Raw genomic sequence first — 18742 nt, 5'->3', positions numbered from 1 at the left:
TGTATTTGTTAAATATATTTTTAAAATGCATTTATTTGTATCTGTTATTATATTTTTTCAACTGTATGTAGTTTTAATAAAGGTTATAGATATAACTAAATATATATGAACTGAATGAACAATATTGACTTCTGTGATCTGCATTGTACTTTACATTAACCATGTACGTCTTCAGTAAGATGCTCACACACAACGCATATCAAATGAACAAGATAATAAATCATAACTGCATTTTCAGAGTATCAATACCTACAACACTTGCTTTAGCTATGTTAAAGGTTCATTTGATCAAATTTAATATGAAGATACTGGAAAACAAATTCATTTTAACAGTAAAGTGTATTAGACAATATTTTGGCTATTTTATTGTATAAACACATTTACATACATTTTAAAATAAATGCATTTTCAAAATATATATGATTAAATAAGGCAATATATACTGAAATACATTTTAGTGTTTGGTATATATTTCGACATGGCTTGCAATGCATTTGAAATGTATTTCAAATATATAAAAATAAATGTCCATATATTTTTTTCCATATGGGGGGCATGGACAAAGAGTGGGCCATGAAGCTGTTTACACTCAGTCTGCCTTAAGTGAACCCTGATTCAGTTCACTGCTGGGAACACATTTGACAATGGCCTGCGGCTAACAAGAGATAGCATATTCTGTTAATTATTCTAATATTTAACTCTCACATTTACATAGTAGTGATGTTGTGTCTCAATCTATAGTATGTCTACTGCATATCTGTACATCTCAAAGTCAAAGCAACTCTGGGTAACATGTAGCATCTGGTACACCCCTAAGAACTTACAGATGACCTCTATGTCCAAACGCTAGCTCCAGACATGACAGGTACTGATAATGAACTTAAGGCTTGAGTCAATGAAGGATAGCAACGGTTGCTAAGCACTGAATGAATGGCTGAGAAAATAAGGCGGAGCTTGGCAGAGGGTGTAATGATTTTCATTAGCCATAATACAGCAACAGCACTCACGGAAAGCATATCAGATTTCATTATCTTAAATAAATTCGGCATAAAACTTACACCATATGACCAAATGTACATGGACATCTATGCATTGCATATATATATATATATATATATATATTATATATATATATATATATATATAAGCTTGTTGGATATCCCATTCCAAAACGATGGGGATTAATGTGGACTTGGCCCCCCTTTTTGCGGCTATAACAGTCTCCGTTATTTCAGGAAGGCTTTCCACAACATTTTGGAGTTTGCCTGTGGGAATTTTTGCCGCCATGCAGTCAAGAGAGCATTTGTGAGCTTAGATGTTGATATTGGACGAGAAGGCCTGGCTTACAATCGATGTTCCAATTATCCCAAAGGTGTTCAGTGGGCTTGAAGTAGGACTCTGTGCAGGCCACTGGAGTTCCTGCGCAACAAACTTATCAAACCATGTTATTATGGAGCTCACTTTATGGAGCACAGTAATGCTGGAACAAAAAAGGGCCTTCCCCAGACTGTTGCCAGAAAGTTGGAAGAATTTAATTGTCTAAAACATTTTTGCATGCTGTAGCATTAACATTACCCTTCACAGTAACTAAGGGGCCCAAACCCTGAAAAACAGCCCCAGCTCATTATCCCTCCTCCACCAAACTTTACCGCTGGCACTATGCATTCTGATAAGTCACATTCTCCTGGCATCTGCCCAATCCAGATTCGCTCATCAAATGCTCCAGATTCCAGTGTTGGTGTACTTTAGACCACTCCTTCCTGACACTTGGCACTGTGCATTTTCGATCTTAGACTTGTGTGTAGCTGTTCGGCCAAGGAAACCCATTTCATGAAGCTTCTGACACACCATTCTGTTGCTGTTACTGCTTCCAGAGGCAGTTTGGAGCTCTTTAGCAAGTGATTCAGCAGAAGATAGGCGTTGGGCATTTCAGCACTTGGCGGCCCCCTCTGTGAGTTTGCATGGTCTACCACATTGTGGCTGAGCTTTTGTTGTTCCTAGACACTTCCATTTCACAATAATAGCACTTACAGTTGTCCAGAGCAGATCTAGCAGAATTTTCACAAACTGACTTGCAGCAAAGGTGGCATCCTATGACAGTGTCATGTTTGAAGTCACTGAACTCATCAGTACAACCTGTTCTACTGCCAGTGTTTATCCATGGAGACTGCATGGCTATGTGCTTAATTTTATCCACAACATCAGGCCCTTCTAGAAGTGCAACAGGCCCATTTCGAGGCCCTGGTAAAGGGACAGGAAGCGGACCGGAAAGTGGTTCGGAGCCTGCTGCGCTCCACCCACACTCCACTTGCGACCACCGTCCCGCTCGCCAAAATGACTCCACAGGATGACCCAGAAGTATTTGTAGAGCTGTTCGAGCGATCAGCCAAGGACCATCAGTGGGATAAAGCAGATTGGGCAGTCTGACTACTCCCACTCCTCACGGGAGGAGGCCCAATTGGCTGCTCAACAGCTTCCAGTGCAGTCACAACTGGATTACACAGAGTTGAAGAAGGCCATTCGAACCCCAGAGCAGCACCATCAGCGTTTCCGGACACTGACTCTTCAGGAGCTTGACCAACCCTTTGCATTTGTGCAGCAGCTCCGAGACTCCTGTAAGAGATGGCTTTTAGCTGAGGAACGGGACAAACTGTTAGATCTAGTGGTTCTGGAACAATTCATAGCCCGGTTACCAGAAGGGACTATGGCTTGGTTTCAGTGCCACCACCCCGAGTCCCTAGAAGAGGCCACCAGCCTGGCAGAGGCTCACCTGGCAGCATACATGGCGGCGGGGACCCTGCCTCAACCAATTTGGGTTTCTCCCTCTCTCTCTCTCACCTCCCCGCTCCCAGGAAAAAGGGAAGGGTAGCTCCCTTGCCCCATACCCGATATAACTGTTTGGGGCTTGGAAGAAACACCTCTTCTAATCCTGTGTCCTCTCTCCTTCCACAGGTGACGTGTGCCAAGCCAACAAGAGCTGGGCTAAAGCCTGGGCGGGTGTGTTGGTGGTGCGGGGAACCGGGTCATTTCCAGGATGAGTGTCCTCACGTGGAGGTGGGCACACTGGTCCGGATCCCCTACTCTCTTCATGTTTTTCGGGGGTTAGTAAAGGAACTGACAAAGGATGGCTCCTGTAGCGAGGAACGGGGTGTGAGCTGTGTGAGCAAGAACGACAAAGCCGCGCCTACAACAGGGGTGTTCAGCTATGGGAATTTACACCGGGAGAGAAAGCCCTTATTTTACTTCCCACATCAAGCTCAAAATTACCCCCCATATGGCAAGGACCCTTTGAGATCACACGACAAGTAGGAGAGGTGGACTATGAAGTGAAACGGTCTGACAGGGGTAATTTGCTACAAATTTATCACCTCAACGTCCTAAAACCATGGAGAGGGTGGTCCTTGAGAGTGGAGAGCTGAGCTGGGACTGGAGGTACCCAAAGCTATCAAACCAATTTTGTTCCCGTGTGGTGACCAGCTCTCACTGTCCCAGAAAACAGAAGTTGCCAAGTTGCAAGCCAAATTTTCCGACTTGTTTTTACCTCGGCCAGGCCGGACCATGCTCATAGAACACCACATTGAGAACCCTCCGTGGACAGTTGTATGCAGCTGCCCCATAGGTTGCCCGAACACAAGAAAAAAATTGTTTGGGAAGAAACTGAGGCCATGCTTGATATTGGAGTATTAGAGGAGTCAAACAGTGACTGGAGCAGCCCTGTGGTGCTTGTTCCCAAGACTGATGGAACTGTTCTGTATTGATTATAGAAAAGTCAACACAGTGTCTAAATTAGATGCTTATCCCATGATCTGTGGGATACTGGCAGACTCCCCTGACTCCAGGATCTCGTGAAAAAACAGCTTTCTCCACACTATTGGGTTACACCAATTCGTCACACTGCTGCTCGGGTTATCCTGAACTCCAGCCACATTTCAACATCTCATGGACAAAATGTTATGCCCCCACGCTGCGTATGCCGCGGCTTATTTAGATGATATCATTATTTATAGTAATGACTGGCAGCAGCATATGCAGCATCTGAGGGCGATTCTTTGGTCTTTGAGGCGGGCTGGACTCATCCAACCTGAAGAAGTGTGCCACTGGATGGGTGGAGGTACGGTATCTGGACTTCCACTTGGGTCATGGACAGGTGCGGCCACAAATTGATAAAACCGCTGCAATTGCGACCAAAAGGGAGGTGGAGACGGTTCCTGGGGCTGGCTAGCTATTATCGCACATTTGTTCCTAACTATTCGGATGTTACCAGCCCACTGACCAATCTCACTAAAAAGGGAGTCCCAGAACCGGTCCAGCTGATGGAGCAGTGCCAACAGGCTTTTAACCGGGTTAAAGCAGCTCTTTGTGGGGGTCCGCTTTTACACTCACCTGACTTTACTCTCCCTTTGACCTTATAGACAGATGCGTCGGACAGGGGGCTGGGAGCGGTTCTGTCCCAGGAGGTGGGGGTTGGACTGGCCTGTGCTGTATATTAGCCATAAGCTCTCCTTGAGAGAGACTAAATACAGCACCATAGAAAAAGAGCATGTAGTCATCAAGTGGGCAGTTCTCACCCTCCGCTACTACCTGCTGGGTTGACCCTTCACTCTCTGTTCAGATCACGGCCTGGTTTCTGCTGGTATCTGGGATTGCAGCCTTTTAAGTTCAAGGTGATCCATAGGCCAGGGGCTCAGATGCCGGTGGTGGAGAGGGGTGTGTGCTGCCGGCCAGTCGGCTGCCCGGCCTGGTTCGGGCGGTGAAGGTATGTGGCAGTGGGGGCATGGTCAGGTGCCGTCTGCAGGGGAGAGGCTGGGTCAGAGTGAGGACGCGGACTGATTGGCAAACGCGTACAACTCTGGCTAATTTTCTCTTTCCATACTAATATGAGTTTCTTTCCCCAGTAGGCCCTGTCATTGACTGCAGTCTTTGATGACATCAAGTGATGGTAGGTTTTTTCCCTGGTGTTGCTCTATTAGACCTTTCCTGCAAATGTCTTCAGTTCCTGCTTGTTCTTGAGGCATTTGTTATGATGTCAGAGGGACCTGACTCATTACCAAGAACTGTTTAATGTAACACATCCTAAAGACCATGCCAAAACACCACCTCCACCATGCTTGATAGATGAAGTGTTATGCTTTGTATCATGAGAAGTTCCTTCCTTTCTCCATATTCATCTCTTTCCATCATTCTGGTACACGCTGATCTTTGTCTCATCTGTCCATGTAAGTTGTTTTTTTTAAAGTAATGTACATTTTTTTCGATGTTTTTGGAAAACTAATCTGGCCTTTCAGTTTTTGGTTTACACCTTGTAGTAAGCCCTATATTTATGTATATGTATTTGTTCTAGTGTAGACTTGTAGAGCTCCTGGAGGGGTTTTGTCATTTGGCTGACTAGAAATGAAGTAATAACACACAACTGACCATGTACCGCTGAGCAGCCACTTATTTACCTATTATTTTGAGCTATTAAAAATAGGGAGGCTGTGTATGAAAATGGTTGTTATTCCTACATGGATCACAGGATTTGGATGTTCATTTTCATTTGGCATAGATGAAAGTGAAGATGAACTGGGGAGTAGAAGCAGGGGAACTGTGTAACAAAGGAGTTAAGCAGAGCACGGTGTGACTTCATTAGGGAAATCCAACTCTCATTGTCATTACAGGCAGAGGTCAAAAAACAAGCAGGTGGAAACATGGACAAATCCATAATGCCACATCCAGTAAAACAGGACAAGGGTCTAAAACATAGGAATATGCTAACAACATGGCCAGTCCAAAATGTCTCCCTTTGGCTAGGAGCATTTGTTTATCATCTTTTAGATGGGCTGCTTAACTCAGTGCTAAAAAGCAAGTAAATTGAACCTCTTAATGTCCAAAATCATTCATCTACCCTTATTCAGAATCACAGCCTCATAGATCACAGCTGATGTCTCATCTGAATAACCATAAGTGCTGCATCAGTAAGGCCCCAGACTAGTGGATGGTTCCCACCCACACTTCTACACACTCTTTGCCCCCCTTCTGTCTGGCAAAATAAACTGCATCTCACAAACCACACAGAAAGACACTTGGGATTAAAGTTAGATCAATGTTGCTTGTTTATTTCTCTGGAATCAAGTAAGGGGGCTGACCTTCTTGTCTTTAGCTTCTATATAAGCACTTGTAAAGAAATGTTTCATTTCATAGGAGACTGAGGAGGTTAGGACAATCAAGCTTCAAAATACCTGATGATTTGTTCATTGTCAGACTCTGTAGCATCACAATTTTCTTCCTTATACATATACTCCAACACTAAATAAACTGCAAATTGTAATACTTATTGTTATGAAAATTCTAGGAGCAACAATTGGCAATATATTTAGATGTTACGTGTTCCTGTTTTACAGAAAAACATGCGTACAGTACTCAATATAATATGCTGTGATACAGGGTGAATATTAATTGTCATTATCTTTTCCACTGTTCAACAGCCTTATCTGAGGAACGCAGTCTGTGGTGCTGAAAGTGATGAACTTCTCTATGTCCAGCAACATCACCCAAACAAAAGGGAGGGACTCGTACACAATAGCTGTGACCAAAAATGTGATTGCTGTGGCTTTATACTTCTCCATCAACTACATTAACGGCACGATTGTCCACACTTTCTTCAAGCATGAGATCTTTAATGAGAATCCTCGATATATCCTTTTTATCCATATGGTTGTGAACGACATGATCCAGCTAACCATTGCAGTCTTGATTCATGTCGTTTCCTATGTCTTTTATATAATCAACTTCTCTCTCTGTTGCTTCTTTATAATGACTGGAGTGTTCACCACCCTCAACACTCCACTAAATCTGGCCGGCATGGCTGTGGAGCGCTACATTGCTATCTGTAACCCATTGCATCACATGCAGCTTTGCACTGTACGCAGGACATACATCCTAATTGGACTGATTTGGGTCTTGGGTGCCATCACCATTCTTCCTGACCTGTTCTTTCTGTTAGCCACTGAGCCTTTATCGTTCTTCCATTCTACCATCTACTGCAGTCGAGACACTGTGTACCGATATCCATACCTGGTGGAGAAGAGAAACATTTCATACCTGGTCTATTTGTCCTTTGTATGGCTCACTTTGTTCTACACCTACTTCAGGATCATGTTTACTGCCAAGGCCACCGGTGCAGATGCCCGGAAGGCCCGCAATACCATCCTCCTGCATGGCCTGCAGCTTCTGCTGTGCATGTTCACGTACATTGACCCACTAATCGAGAGTTCATTAGTTTCTCTCTTCCCCATGCTTTTAAATGATGTACGATTCACAATTTACATCTTTGTCCACATTTTACCCAGGTTTATAAGTCCTATCATATATGGATTGAGGGATCAGATGTTCTGTGCATACCTGAAAAAGCATCTTTTGTGTATTAGGCTGAAAGAAAGGAATACAAGAAAAACGCAAACATCCTAACTCGACTGCCAGTTTAAAATTAAGATTAAAAAAAAAAACAAAAAAATTGTGATAAACACAAATTTGTATTTATTTTGAGGGGATTTTGTATACCCACTGTACGATTTGTTACTGAATGAAAGAAAACAATATAAATGTACATTTACAGTTGTAAAGGCACTAAACAAGGTTTAAAATGTTTTAAAAACTGTCCACACTACATCTTTTCTAAATATGTCCTCAGCGCTGATATCATAAAGATGTTATTGTAACTTTCTGTTCCTGTCAATTATTTTACTTGGCTATTTTTAGTTTTTCTTGATATCAAATTATCTTTTGAAATCCACACATTTTTAAAACACTGGTACACTAAATTGTGTTTAAATTGTGTGTCAAAAGGACATGTCCTACAGTGCATGTGAAAGGTCTTTCATAATAAAAACAGTAAACCACTGTTGAAGCACGCTCCCATTGTTAATGCCATGAAGCACGCTCTAACGGTCTGCAAGCCTATACTCAGTCTGCTTTCAAGTAAACCCTGGTTCAGTTCACTGCTGCTGGGAACACTTTTGATTTGACGTTGGGTGGGGTGGTAACGATGCTAACACGATGGACAATTGTTTTCCTCAACATGACGGTCCAAATGTGCCCTGAAAGCTACCTAATTTGCCAGATTTTTCTATTGTGTTTTTTCTTTTTTTCTATTTTTTAACATCAAGGGTTCATGACAAGGTGTCTGGGATTGACTGAAATGCACAATCTGATGTTTTTCAGTCTTTAATTCTAACGTTTTCAGTGTCAGCACTTAAAAAAAAAGAAAATGGAAATTTTCATTTCCCATGTGCCATTATGCTTTCTATAGTTCTAAACAGTTAAGCTTTGTTACGTTCCTGCCTAGGGGTATAAGGCCAGAAAATGGTAGTACAGTGGGGTGTATGATAAACCACACAAGGTATTGCCCAGTTCAGAGTGTATTTACAATTATTAACAAACAAACAAGCCATCTCTCCAGGGGGAAGCCAGGCCAAAATAACAAACAAAACCCACTCTAACTCCACCCACAAATCTAACTAGCCTAATCAAACCAAAATCAAACAAAAGACAGGCAACTAACCTAACTCCCTAACTTAAAATGATAAACAGGAGAAAAAAGGTATATACAAAGAAAATGGCGCTTACCCCCTTCTGGCACAGTCACAATGAACAGAGACACTATTGACACACAGTCTATCAAATACAAAACAACAGCAAACACACACGCAGCACACACAACAGCTCAAAACAAAATTCTCTCTTTCTCTCTCCACCCTCTGCTAGCCCTCTCTCTCTCTCTCTATGTTTGGATTTTTCCCACCATTTTATCAGCTTCCTGGAGGGGCTTCTGTGGCAGCCTTCAGGATCAGGGACAGCCCCACCTAGTGACATGGAGGGATACACAAACAGACACAGAGAAAAACACAGAAAGAACAAGACACATAGGCACAGCCATAACATCCCCCCACCAAAAAAAAAGTTTAGATAAACTAGTTAAAGGGAGCGAGACAAGGCATCAGCTACCACGTTGTCTGAGCCTCTCTTATGCTGAATAACAATGTGAAACGGCTGTAGAAGTAACGCCCACTGCATCAACCGCTGGTTCTTATTGCACATTTGGGACAAGAAAACCAGTGGGAGTTAAGATACACTTCAAAATGCTGTAGTGCTAAAAGTAAAGCAAGAGTCTCTTTTTCAATAGTGCTGTAACGCTGCTGGTAGTTGTGGAATTTCTTTGAATAAAAACACACAGGACGATCAACGCCCCTGTGGTTCTCCTGGGTTAAGACAGCCCCTGCTCCAGTATCACAAGCATCCACCTCCAGTTTAAAAGGCCGGGTGAAATCAGGAGCAGCTAAAACTGGTGCACTACACAAGAGACCTTTAAGGCTTTCAAAAGCCTTCTGACAGTCACTAGTCCACTTGTATTCAACCTGAGCCTTCAGCAGGTTAGTCAGTGGAAGAGCCACCACAGAAAAGTTTTTACAAAAGGTACGGTAGTACCCAGCCATACCTAAAAATCTGCGTAGCTCTCATCTGGTTCGTGGCACAGGGTAATGAAGGACAGCTTGGATCTTGTCAGATGGAGTGCGCACACAACCTTGGCCAACCTCTCTACCCAGGTAAAGAATGGTAGCTTTGCCAAAGTCACACTTGGCAAGGTTAAGGGTCAGTGAAGCTTGATCTAAGCGAGTAAGTGTATGTAAAAATCACCACATCATCTAAATAGGCAGCACAGTTTGGCAGAGACTGAAGTACACAACTCATGAGTCTTTGAAATGTTGCTGGGGCATTTCGCATGCCAAAAGCCATTACAGAATATTGCATGAAAGCATAAGGCGTCACAAAAGCAGAAACTTCTGAGGCACGCTCGGTTAAAGGAACTTGCCAGTAACCTTTAAGCAAATCCAATTTAGTCACATACTTGGCAGAACCCACACTGTCGACACAATCCTCGATTCTAGGCAAGGGATATGAATCAGGGACTGTGATGGCATTCACTTTCCTGTAGTCAGTACAGAACCAGAAAGAACCATCTGGTTTAGGGACCAGAATGCATGGGGAACTCCACGGGCTAGAGCTAGGCAGTGCCAAACCATGTTTAACCAGTCTACCTCAGTACGCATATAGGCACGTTTAACAGGATTGACACGATAGTAGTTCTGTTTAATGGGGCGACTATTACCAACATCAATGTCATGTTTTAGTACATTGGTTTGTCGGGGCACATCTGTAAAAAGGCTTGCATACTCCTTACACAAGGACTTCAAATCAGCACGGGTGTCATCTGACAGATGTTGCAAGACGGCATCCAGCTGGGGCAGCAGCTCTGAGTTCTGCAAACGGGCAGACAAAACAGATACAGAATGAGGCATTAGACCATCATTATCATCATTACTGACACTGTCAGGATCTGGCACTACAGTGACTAAGGCAGGTTTGCAACCTGGAGGAGACATTACGGCTGGTTTAGGGCATTCTTTACTTTCACGGGTTACATACGGCTTCAACATATTTATGTGGCACACACGATGCTTACACCTACGGTCTGGAGTAGAGATTACATAACTGTCTTCACTCAACTTCTTGTAAACCTCATACGGACCAGAAAATTTTGAGCGCAAGGCAGAGCCAGGCAGGGGCAACAACACTAAAACTTTGTCATGGGGTTTGAATTCTCGGGGCTTTGCCTTTTTGTCAAAGGTCGCCTTCATGGCGGACTGCGCAGAAGGGAGAGACACTTTAGCAGCATCACAAGCTTTGTAAAGTTTTTCACGAAATCTGTTCACATAACTTAACAAGTCACCTTTCACAGGACTCTGGTCATGCAACAGCTGGTCTTTTAGCAACTTCAAAAGGACCACGCACCGTGTGTGCAAAAACCAACTGAGCTTGGCTAAAATCAGTGGACTCCTGTACAACTTCACGGAGAGCAAACATGAGGAGGGGTATCCTGTCATCCCACTCCTTTTCAGACTCAACACAGAATGTCCGCAAACGAGTTTTTAGAGTCTGGTGGAAGCGTTCAAGGGCTCCCTGAGATTCTGGATGGAATGCTGATGAAGTACGATGCTCTACATTCAACTGTTGGAGTACTTGAGAAAACAATTTGGAGGTAAAGTTGGTTCCCTGGTCGGTCTGAATGGTTTTTGGTAACTTAAAAATAGAGCAGAAACGTACTAACGCTCTAGAGACAGACTTGGCTGTGATGCTCCTCAAAGGAAATGCATCCGGAAAACGAGTGGCCATGCACATGACAGTGAGTAGGTACTGATTACCATTTTTAGTTTTGGGGAGAGGGCCAACGCAATCTAACAAAAGATGCTCAAAAGGTTCACCTACTGCAGGTATAGGACACAACGGTGCTGGGGGAATACATTGATTAGGTTTCCCAGCAACCTGACATGTATGACACGAATTGCAATACTTCACCACATCAGCCTTTAGGCCAGGCCAGAAGAAATGCTGCAGGATACGTTTATACGTTTTGCTGATACCCAAATGTCCGGCCATGACATGATCATGGGCTAGCCTTAGCACATAGGGCCTATACATCTCAGGTACCACAATTTGAAATGTACTGTCCCACTCTTTTGAAGCTACTGAAGGGGCCCACTTTCTCATTAAGACTTCGTTAGTCCGAAAAAATGCAACTGGGACTTTATGAATTTTCCCCTGGTCCACCACAGCAGACCTACAGTTGGCAAGTGACTGATCATTCTCTTGAGCAGACAGTAACTCAGCATGAGTTACAGGGAGAGTTAGCTCATGACAGACAGAAGGGACCTGCTTCAACAAACTACCACAGCTATCCACAGAATCTGTAGTGAGTTTCTGATCTGTACTGTCAGAGGCAGCAAATAGATGAGAAAGGTTAATTTCCTCTTCCCTTTTTGCCTTTTGGGCTCTAGTAGTGACACAGACAGAGAAAACAGCAGGAAACTCCTGTTGTAACACATCTTCCTCATCAAGTGGGGAAGGTTCAGGTACTACCTCAGGAACAGGGAACACCTTGCCACCAGCAAGATCATTTCCAAGAATAAAATTCATGCCTGCAACTGGTAATTTCTCCTGAACAGCTACCCGTACCATCCCACTGACCAACTCTGACCTTAAGTAAATGTGGTGTAAGGGCACACTAACAGGGGTAAGATCAATCCCACATACAACTACATATGAACCACAAAAAGTTTCCTCTGTTAAAGTAAGCACCTGACTGGAGATAAAAGATTGGGCTGCTCTTGTATCTCGCAGGATGCTTACTGGCTTTCGACACTCTTCTTTGTCAGACAAAGCAACAAAACCATCCAAAATAAATGGACGGAAGGCAACAGCACAAGGTTCTTGACTTGGTTCTGATTTAGGAGCAGGAATGCAAGTTACACTCTTGGGCTTGTATTTCTTTTTGTTCCACACACTACAGTCGGCAATTAAGTGACCTGGGCGCCGACAGTAAAAGCAAAGACAAGTCTCGGGAGGGCGTGGGGTAGACTCAGCTAAGCACTTTTCTCTTTTAGGAGACCTCTCAAACGTGCGAGAAGCATGTGACCAACTACCTTGCCCTCTTTTGTCCCTTGTATCTCTAACACTGATTGTAGGCAACAAAGAAGCTTTCACAGGGAATACTGTCTTATGAGTCAAGACATATTCATCTGTTAAGACAGCTGCCTCTGAAAGGGTAATCACTTTTTGTTCATTCAGATGGACTACAACCACCTCAGGCACAGAATTTTTAAAATCTTCTAGCAAGATAAGCTCTTTTAACTGTTCAAAGCTAGTTATCTTTGAAGCAGAACACCACTTCTCAAATAAAACTGTTTTCTCATGAGCAAATTCAACAAACGTTTGGTCTGCAGTTTTCTGGTGAGACCGAAAACGTTGCCTATAGGCCTCAGGCACTATCTCGTAAGCCCGGAGTACAGCAGCCTTAACCTTGTCATAGTCCAGGCTCTGCTCTACAGTTAAAGAAGAGCACACTTCCTGTGCCTTACCAACCAGTTTGCATTGCAGAAGTAAAGACCACATGTCTTTGGCCCAGTGTAGAGTAGCCGCTACACGCTCAAAAGTGGTAAAATAGGAATCTACCTCTGCTTCCCTGAAAGGAGGCACAAGAGAGATATATTTGCTGACGTCAAACTTGGAAGAGTGCGGGACAGGTTGCCTTGAGAAAGCACTCCTGCTGGCCTCCAGCTCAAGTGCCCGGAGACGCAGCAACTGCGTCTCCCGTTCCTGCTGCTTAATAGCCAGGTCCAATTCCTTCAGCTTAATAGCCATATTTAAATAAGGTCACTCAGAGGACCAGCTCCTGGTGGAGAAGTGACTAGATCTATGCCCGGGGAAGTTCCTGGTGAATGCCCTGCAGCCTCCGCCATGGACAATACACCACCATCCCCTAAAGCAACATTAGCACTATCCACCCCATGTAATACAGCAGCCTGGGCCACGGCAGGACTCCCTGAATCAGGAGACACAGGCAACCTTCGGTCTTCACACAGCTTCACAAGTACCCTCTCTCTGATCTCTGCCTTTCTAGCAGTACGTGCCACAGGTATATTATAAAACTCAGCCACCAACAACAAGTCAGCCTTTCTACACTGCATCAAAGCCTCCACGGATGGAGACAACACAAACATCTCCAAGTCAAACTCCATCTTCACAACAAAAAAAAGCAATCAAAACACAACAGAAGACCACACCCGCCCCCACCAAAAAAGGATGCAAGGACGAGGCCACACAAGGCAAAAGAACCCCAAGCCAAATGACCAGGAAAAAGAGACCCCAGGTGTCATAACACCACACAGCAGAAGAGCCAGGAGGAGGCATCAAGGGCAGCAAAAGAACACCAAACACAACCTCACTCGAAAAGGCATAGGACGAGCCCCCAAATGTTACGTTCCTGCCTAAGGGTATAATGCCAGAAAATGGTAGTACAGTGGGTGTATGATAAACCAAGGTATTGCTCAGTTCAGAGTGTATTTACAATTATTTACAACTATTTACAAACAAACAAGCCATCTCTCCAGGGGTAAGCCAGGCCAAAATAACAAACGAAACCCACTCTAACTCCACCCACAAATCTAACTAGCCTAATCAAACCAAAATCAAACAAAAGACAGGCAACTAACCTAATTCCCTAACTTAAAATGATAAACAGGAGAAAAAAGGTATATACAAAGAAAATGGCACTTACCCCCTTCCGGCACAGTCACAATGAACAGAGACACTATTGACACACGGTCTATCAAATACAAAACAACAGCAAACACACACGCAGCACACACAACAGCTCAAAACAAAATTCTCTTTCTCTCTCCACCCTCTGCTAGCTTGCTAGCTAGCTCTCTCTCTCTCTCTCTCTCTCTCTCTATTACCTGCTGGGTTGACCCTTCACTCTCTGTTCAGATCACGGCCCTCTCCAATGGTTCCCGCTGGTATCTGGGATTGCAGCCTTTTAAGTTCAAGGTGATCCACAGGCCAGGGGCTCAGATGCCAGTGACGGACTTCCTCTCCCGCCTTGGGGAGGGGGGTGTGTGCTGCCAGCCAGTCGGCTGCCCGGCCTGGTTCGGGCGGTGAAGGTATGTGGCAGTAGGGGCATGGTCAGGTGCCATCTGCAGGGGAAAGGCTGGGTCAGAGTGAGGACGTGGACTGATTGGCAAACGCGTACACCTCTGGCTAATTTTCTTTTTCCCTACTAATATGAGTTTCTTTCCCCAGTAGGCCCTGTCATTGACTGCATTCTTTGATGACATCAACTGATGGTGGGTTTTTTCCCTCTCTATTAGACCTTTCCTGCAAATGTCTTCAGTTCCTGCTTGTTCTTGAGGCATTTGTTATGATGTCAGAGGGACCTGACTCATTACCAAGAACTGTTTAATGTAATGCATCCTAAAGACAACACAACACAACCTACCTTTTCTCTAAAAAGAAATTGAATTATATGTATCAATGCAAATATTTATATGTACCAATAAAAATATTTTTCTTCTAGCGTGAACACTTCAATAAATGAAAGGGAGCACTGGAGCTCACATGGAAATGTCTATATGTATTAGTTTCCGTTCAAAGTCACACACACCTTCACAGCTTTTTATTTTCAGTTTTGCTTTCAGTAAGTGGAATGCATGCTTGATTGGATTGAGGTCAAGTGATTGACAAGGCCACTGCAGAACATTCCACCTCTTCTCCTTAAAAAGGTCTTAGGATGCATTTGCATTATTCTTCAGGTCACTGTCCATCTGCACTGTGAAGCACCATCTGAATCTAAGCAGATAATATAGCCACATACACTTCAGAATTCATCCTGTTTTTGTCAGCAACCACATCATAAAAAACACAAGGGAACCAGCTCCTCTGGCAGCAATACATGCCCATGCCAAAACACCACCTCCACCATGCTTGATAGATGAAGTGGTATGCTTTGTATCATGAGAAGTTCCTTCCTTTCTCCATATTCATCTCTTTCCATCATTCTGGTACAAGCTGACCTTTGTCTCATCTGTCCATATTTTTTTTTAAAGTAATGTACTTTTTTTTAGATGTTTTTGGAAAACTCTAATCTGGCCTTTCTGTTTTTGGTTTACACCTTGTGGTAAGCCATATATTTATGTATATGTATTTTTTCTAGTGTAGACTTGTAGAGCTCCTGGAGGGGTTTTGTCATTTGGCTGACTAGAAATGAAATAATGAAGTAATAACACACAACTGGCCATGTACTGCTGAGCAGCCACTTATTTACACTATATAAATTGAACCTCTTAATGTCCAAAATCATTCATCTACCCTTATTCAGAATCACAGCCTCATAGACCACAGCTGATGTCTCATCTGAATAACCATAAGTGCTGCATCAGTAAGGCCCCAGACTAGTGGATGGTTCCCACCCACACTTCTACACACTCTTTGCCCCCCTTCTGTCTGGCAAAATAAACTGCATCTCACAAACCTCACAGAAAGACACTTGGGATTAAAGTTAGATCAGTGTTGCTTGTTTATTTCTCTGGAATCAAGTAAGGGGGCTGACCTTCTTGTCTTTAGCTTCTATATAAGCACTTGTAAAGAAATGTTTCATTTCATAGGAGACTGAGAAGGTTAGGACAATCAAGCTTCAAAATACCTGATGATTTGTTCATTGTCAGACTCTGTAGCATCACAATTTTCTTCCTTATACATATACTCCAACACTAAATAAACTGCAAATTGTAATACTTATTGTTATGAAAATTCTAGGAGCAACAATTGGCAATATATTTAGATGTTACATGTTCCTGTTTTACAGAAAAACATGTGTACAGTACTCAATATAATATGCTGTGATACAGGGTGAATATTAATTGTCATTATCTTTTCCACTGTTTAACAGCCTTATCTGAGGAACGCAGTCTGTGGTGCTGAAAGTGATGAACTTCTCTATGTCCAGCAACATCACCCAAACAAAAGGGAGGGACTCGTACACAATAGCTGTGACCAAAAATGTGATTGCTGTGGCTTTGTACTTCTCCATCAACTACATTAACGGCACGCTTGTCCACACTTTCTTCAAGCATGAGATCTTTAATGAGAATCCTCGATATATCCTTTTTATCCATATGGTTGTGAACGACATGATCCAGCTAACCATTGCAGTCTTGATTCATGTCGTTTCCTATGTCTTTTATATAATCAACTTCTCTCTCTGTTGCTTCTTTATAATGACTGGAGTGTTCACCACCCTCAACACTCCACTAAATCTGGCCAGCATGGCTGTGGAGCGCTACATTGCTATCTGTAACCCATTGCATCACATGCAGCTTTGCACTGTACGCAGGACATACGTCCTAATTGGACTGATTTGGGTCTTGGGTGCCATCACCATTCTTCCTGACCTGTTCTTTCTGTTAGCCACTGAGCCTTTATCGTTCTTCCATTCTACCATCTACTGCAGTCGAGACACTGTGTACCGATATCCATACCTGGTGGAGAAGAGAAACATTTCATACCTGGTCTATTTGTCCTTTGTATGGCTCACTTTGTTCTACACCTACTTCAGGATCATGTTTACTGCCAAGGCCACCGGTGCAGATGCCCGGAAGGCCCGCAATACCATCCTCCTGCATGGCCTGCAGCTTCTGCTGTGCATGTTCACGTACATTGACCCACTAATCGAGAGTTCATTAGTTTCTCTCTTCCCCATGCTTTTAAATGATGTACGATTCACAGGTTACCTCTTTGTCCACATTTTACCCAGGTTTATAAGTCCTATCATATATGGATTGAGGGATCAGATGTTCTGTGCATACTTGAAAAAGCATCTGTTGTGTATTAGGCTGAAAGAAAGGAATACAAGAAAAACACAGACCTCCTAACTCGACTGCCAGTTTAAAATTAAGATTAAAAAACAAAAAGAAATTGTGATAAACACAAATTTGTCTTTTGTTTTAGGGGATTTTGTATACCCACTGTATGATTTGTAGTGGTGTACACATTTGTTGCTGAATGAAAGAAAACAATATAAATGTACATTTACAGTTGTAAAGGCACTAAACAAAGTTTAAAAAGATGTTTTAAAGACTGAGTTTGAGCCCATTAACTGTCCACACTACATCTTTTCTAAATATATCTTATAATATAGAATATACTTAAAGGCAGGGGTGTAATTGATGTTTTGCAAGGATCTCAACACCTTGGAAAAACACTGTTCAGTGTATGTGATGTTTTATGGAGTCCTCAGCACTAATATCGTAAAGATCTTATTGTAACTTCTGTTTCTGTCAATTATTTTATTTGGCTATTTTTAGTTTTTCTTTATTATATCAAATTATCTTTTGAAATCCACACATTTTTAAAACACTGGTTTAAATTGTGTGTCAAAAAGACGTCACACATATATATATATATATATATATATATATATATATATATAACGTGTGTGTGTGTGTGTGTGTGTATATAAATCATTTTATCTATATATACGTATATAAAATGATTATCCAAACTTTATACAATTATAAAGCTAATGCAGTGCATGTAAGGCCTTTTATAATAAAAACAGAAACCACTGTTGAAGCACGCACTCACTGTTGAAGCCATGAAGCACGCTCTAATATTCTGCAAGCATATACTCAGTCTGCTTTCAAGTGATTGAAGTGATTGAACTAAAATGAACATTTTTCAGTCTTTAATTCTCGGCAGCACGAAAATTTTCATTTCCCATGTGCCAATATGCTTTCTATAGTTCTAAACAGTTGGGCTTTGAGGTGAAAAGGCTTGACAACCTCTGCTATAGCCTATAGTGATCGTTTTTTATAAAGAAACTGATCTTCACACTATGTTAAAATAATACAGTACAGACTTTGGCCACAACTTTGTGTGCTCTGTTGCATTATGCTAAAGCATAAAGTGCATTCCATAAAATGCCGGGTAAAAAAAGTATTGCCACTTCTGTATTTTCTGTGTTACTGCATATTTGTCACCCTTAATGCTTTGAGATCTTAACAAAATGAAATATTAGACAAACGGCCTTTTCAAATACAGTTCTATTATTGTATCATTTATTTAAGGGGCAAAGTTATCCAACATGAAAGTCTCCCATATGAAAAAAAAGTTTATCAAACCATAAATTAAAAAAAGTTACTCAACCATATGAAACATATGACCAAGATGGCGGCGCCCTGTTGGCTGCAGCTGCAACAGCAACAGCTCGCGATAGTATCAGACATTTAATGGCTTATAAATAGCGAATCTGCTGTGCATATATTTCAAATCAGTATACGACCGTTAAGAGATACTGGATTTGAGAGGATCAAGT

General features: G+C 42.5%; 2 protein-coding genes across 2 annotated transcripts; both read left to right on the top strand.

Moving 5' to 3' along the window:
• The first annotated feature begins 6501 nt into the window (after positions 1 to 6501).
• Positions 6502 to 7446, top strand: LOC118807698 (odorant receptor 131-2-like). Its single transcript, XM_036569727.1, has one exon. It carries the CDS (start codon positions 6502 to 6504, stop codon positions 7444 to 7446), a length of 945 nt encoding a protein of 314 aa, XP_036425620.1.
• Positions 7447 to 16355: 8909 nt separating this feature from the next.
• On the top strand, positions 16356 to 17300 carry LOC118807697 (odorant receptor 131-2-like). Its single transcript, XM_036569726.1, has one exon. The coding sequence runs from the start codon at positions 16356 to 16358 to the stop codon at positions 17298 to 17300; it is 945 nt and encodes a 314-aa protein (XP_036425619.1).
• Positions 17301 to 18742: the final 1442 nt, after the last annotated feature.

This window comes from Colossoma macropomum, unplaced genomic scaffold (assembly GCF_904425465.1).
Source record: "Colossoma macropomum unplaced genomic scaffold, Colossoma_macropomum, whole genome shotgun sequence".
NCBI lineage: Eukaryota > Metazoa > Chordata > Actinopteri > Characiformes > Serrasalmidae > Colossoma > Colossoma macropomum.
This window is presented reverse-complemented; position numbering and strand designations above follow the sequence as displayed.

Excerpts from the sequence above, each read along its gene's own strand:
- LOC118807698 (XM_036569727.1), top strand. The coding sequence starts at position 6,502 with ATGAACTTCTCTATGTCCAGCAACATCACCCAAACAAAAGGGAGGGAC.
- LOC118807697 (XM_036569726.1), top strand. The coding sequence starts at position 16,356 with ATGAACTTCTCTATGTCCAGCAACATCACCCAAACAAAAGGGAGGGAC.